This window comes from Sorex araneus, chromosome 1 (genome assembly GCF_027595985.1).
Source record: "Sorex araneus isolate mSorAra2 chromosome 1, mSorAra2.pri, whole genome shotgun sequence".
Taxonomy (NCBI): domain Eukaryota; kingdom Metazoa; phylum Chordata; class Mammalia; order Eulipotyphla; family Soricidae; genus Sorex; species Sorex araneus.
In genome coordinates, this window is record NC_073302.1 from 441,616,479 (window position 1) to 441,621,085 (window position 4,607).

The 4,607-nt window shown below is 40.1% G+C and overlaps 1 protein-coding gene across 1 annotated transcript; it reads left to right on the forward strand.

Annotated features, from left to right (window-relative positions):
* The first annotated feature begins 540 nt into the window (after window positions 1–540).
* Window positions 541–1,675, forward strand: LOC101546110 (olfactory receptor 2A12-like). Its single transcript, XM_055141445.1, has 2 exons — window positions 541–783; window positions 980–1,675. Exons 1-2 carry the CDS (start codon window positions 541–543, stop codon window positions 1,673–1,675), a joined length of 939 nt encoding a protein of 312 aa, XP_054997420.1.
* Window positions 1,676–4,607: the final 2,932 nt, after the last annotated feature.

A 4,607-nucleotide genomic window follows, 5' to 3' on the forward strand; every position in this document is an offset into this window, starting at 1 on the left:
GTTTCAAAAAAAAAACAAATCTACTCTCTGACAAAAATTCAAAGGTCCCAATTTTAGTCGGAGAACTCTTAATGTTAAATATTTTTCAATAATAGCACTGTAGCACTGTTGTCCCATTGTTCATCGATTTGCTCAAGCAGGCACCAGTAACATCTCCATTGTGAGACTTGTTAGTGTTTTTGGCATATTGAATATGTAGCTTGCCAGGCTCTGCCATGCAGGCTTGCCAGGCTCTGTGAAAGGGACGGAGGAATCAAACCCAGGACGGACACGTGCAAGGCAAACACCCTACCAACTGTGCTATCACTCTAGCCCTTTTCAACAATAATTTTTTTTAATCCTTAAAAGGCAAATCTGCAAGTTGATACCCCAGGATTTTGGACAAAATTAAAATCCCTGAAATACTGATCTGTGGGTTCTGGCTCCAGCATAAATTCTCACTCCTTATTAGCATACTATTTGTTTTCCTTTCAATATCCTCACCTAAAAAATTCTTATCTTACAGAGTTTTATGCATTTGCAAAAAGAATTAAATCAAACATGGGGAGCAATCAAACATGGATCACAGAAGTCATCCTACTGGGTTTCCAGGTTGACCCAGAACTCGAAGCTTTTCTTTTTGGGTTATTCTTGCTATTCTACTGCCTCACCCTGATCGGAAATGGGGTCATCCTGGCACTCATCTTCCTGGACTCCAGACTGCACACCCCCATGTACTTCTTTCTCTCAAGCCTGGCCATTGTGGATATGTCGTTTGCCTCAAGCATTGTCCCAAAGATGCTAGCAAATCTTTTTTTTTTTTTTTTTTTTTTTTTTTTTGCTTTTTGGGTCACACCTGGCAATGCACAGGGGTTACTCCTGGCTCTGCACTCAGGAATTACCCCTGGCCGTGCTCAGGGGACCATATGGGATGCTGGGATTTGAACCCGGGTCGGCCGTGTGCCAGGCAAACGCCCTACCCGCTGTGCTATCTCTCCAGCCCCTAGCAAATCTTTTAGTGCGAAAGAAAACCATGTCCTTTGCTCCGTGCGTCCTTCAGACTTTCCTGTATTTGGCGTTTGCCATCACAGAGTGTACAAGCTTGGTGGTCATGTCCTACGACCGCTATGTGGCCATCTGCCACCCCCTGCATTATACTGTCATCATGAGCTGGAGGGTGTGCACTGTCCTGGCTGCCACTTGCTGGGTATTCAGCTTCCTCTTGGCTCTTGTCCACGTGACTCTTCTTCTGCGCTTGCCCTTTTGTGGACGCCGGACCATCAACCACTTTTTCTGCCAAATCCTGGCAATATTAAAATTGGCCTGCGCCGATACTCGACTCAATCAGGTTGTCGTCTTTATAGGCTCTGTGTTGGTTTTAGTGGGACCCCTCTGCCTGGTGCTGGTGTCCTACACGCGCATCCTCGTGGCCATCCTCAAAATCCAGTCTGGAGAGGGTCGCAAGAAGGCCTTCTCCACCTGCTCCTCCCACCTCTGCGTGGTCGGGCTCTTCTTTGGCAATGCCATCGTCATGTACATGACTCCCAAATCCAGCCATTCGGAAGGTCAAAGGAAGATCCTGTCGTTGTTTTACTGCCTTTTCAACCCTATGCTGAACCCTCTGATCTACAGCCTGAGGAACAAGGAGGTCAAGGGCGCCCTGAGGCGAGTGCTGAGCCGGAAGCGAGCCGTGTGAAATCAGACTGGGTTTGGCCGTCCAGAACTCTTGGAGCTTTATTCCTGTTACCCTGGCTCCTTGAATACCTTTCATTCTCCTTTAGTACAACAAATCCAGTACTCTGGACCTTGCAAAGTCTTATCACAAAAGGGGGTGGGGGAAAATGCCCTATGATTTATGATAGTGATATCAAAGCAGAGAGATGATTAAAATAGCAAATTGCAATCTACTCCTATTCATGAACACCCATGCAAATATTTTAAAGAAAATATTCATGCATGAGAACTTGAATTCAATTTGTTTCACTACCAGAAAAAAAAGTCACTATTAAAATACAGACCAAGACATTAAGAACTGGGAACACATTCTATCTACATGGATGGAGAGAATTAATACACAAGTCTCCATTCTTTCAGAATACAGTATACATATTTAATGCAATTCTGGTCAAAATTCAAAAATACATTTAAGAAAGTATAAACAAATTTACTAGGGCTTCTATGAAATCATGAATCACATTAAGTATACATGGAAATCCGGAAGTAGAAAAAGAAAAATGTAGGCATGATGTTACCTGACTTTAACTACACAACAAAGCTATAATAATCAAGACTGTATGGTACTGAAATAAAATACATTTTATTTTAATCCATGATATAGTACAATGGAACAAATTTGAAATCCCAGAAATCATCCACATATTCATTGATATTTAACTTATGAAAAAGGACCTAGTACTATAGAGAGAAAGGAAAATTTCTAAACAAAGCTAGACAATCACAAATGCAAGACTTAAATTGGAAAAAATAAATTCAAAATATTAAAACTCTTTATGTAAGACCTAACACCATAAATTACAAAAAGTTAACATAGGCGTGGGGTCTGGAGCATAGTATGGTGGGTCAAGTGCTTTCCTGGCATGCAGCCAAATTGGGTTCAATCCTAGGCATCCATTATGATCCTCTCATCCCAGTCAAGAACGATTCTTAAGTGCTGAGGCAGGAATAAGCCCTGAGCACTTCCAGGTGTGACCCTAAACAAACAAATAACAGGTGAAATTTTCTATGTCATAAGCATCAGAGATATTCTATTCTTTTGCATGTGGCCATCCATATTTCCCTCCACCACTTGTTAAAGATGCTTTCCTACCTCCATATATGCACTTGGCTCCATTATTGTACATTAGTTGTTCAAATATGTGAAAGCTTATTTATGTGGTTTTCATCATTCTTTTTTATTTTGTCTTTGTGTCTTCTTTGATTCATCGCCACACTGTTTTGATTACTATGATTTAGTAATCTAACTTGACATCAAGGAGGAAAATGCCTCTATTCTTTCGCTTCAGGATTGCTTTAGCTGTTTGGGATCTTTTTGGGTTCCAAATTTCAGTGTTATTTATTCTATCTCCTTAAAGAATACTATCAGAATTTTTATAAGAATTTCACTGCTTCTGCGTTATACTTTGGACAGGGTAGTTATTTTAACTATGTAAAAATATCCCAAAACATAGGCATGGAATATCATCCCATGTCTTGTGTCTTCTATTTTTTCCTGATTTTTGGGCTGCATGCAGTTATTGCTCAGGGTTACTCCTGGTTCTGCGCTTAGGCATCACTCCGGGTGAGATTGCAGGGACATCCTGGGTGCCAGGGATAGGACCTGGGTCCACTGAGTGCAAGACTAGTGTCCCACCAGCTGTTAATGCTCATGCTCAAACTATTATATTTATAACCCTTTCACACCTTTTTAAAATTTATTCTTTGGTACTTAATTTTTCTTTTTGCTCCATTTGAGAATAGAATTTTTTTCTTTCTGGTTCATTGTTTGCCTATTATTCTATTGCTTGCCTATTATTTTCTAATGTTTGTTTGGTTACAAGTTATAGTTCAGGTCTATAATATTCTATTTTATGTTTATTCCATATTTTGTATTTATTCCATACAACTGTTTGTATATTGGCATGTAGCATGATAGTATTCCATAGTCTATTGTTCTGATAATTTTTAGTGGTGTTATTAAGGTATGATTACTTGATTTTCAAAGAGTGATAATTTTAGTTTTTTCTTTTCCCATTTGAATAATTTTTACTTTTTTTGGCTTGATTTTAAAGACTTTTAATGATATGTTGAATAATAATGATCCTAAGCTTGTGTTCTTACAAGAAATATATCAGTTTTATAATCATTCAGTATGATGTTAGTTGTGATTTGTAATGTACGGCCTGTATCATTGTTGAGTAAGGGCTACATGCAATACCTGTTCTGTTGAGCTTTTATAAACTCATGAAAAACCTTAGAAAAATTTTTTGCATCAGAGGCCAGAGAGAACAAAGGGAAAGTCACTTTCCTTGCACAGAGCCAACCCAGGTTAAATCGCTGGCACTGTATTTGGTCCTCCAAACTTCACCAGGAGTGATTCCTGAGCACAGAGCCAGAAAAAAGCCCTGAAAGAAGATGGGTATGACTCACAAACAAATAGCAAAATAAAATAAAAAAATTTCTGTATTACTGATATTTTTTTTTTGCCTTTTGGGTCACACCTGGCGATGCACAGGGGTTACTCCTGGCTCTGCACTCAGGAATGACTCCTGGCGGTGCTCAGGGGACCATATGGGATGCTGGGAATCGAACCCGGGTCGGCCGCGTGCAAGGCAAACGCCCTACCCGCTGTGCTATTGCTCCAGCCCTGTATTACTGATATTAACACAAATTTTATGGGTGTTTTTTTTGGTGGGAATGCTTAAAGTCAAAAAAATCACTGTATCACTGTATCACTGTCATCACTGTATCACTGTCATCCCGTTGTTCATCGATTTGCTCCAGCAGGCTCCAGTAACATCTCCATTTGTCCCTGTAGAGTGCTAGTGTAATCCTATGACATACTGGGGGCTCTTTCCGGGTCAGGGGAATGAGGACCATCATTGTTACTGTTTTTGGCATATCAAGTACAC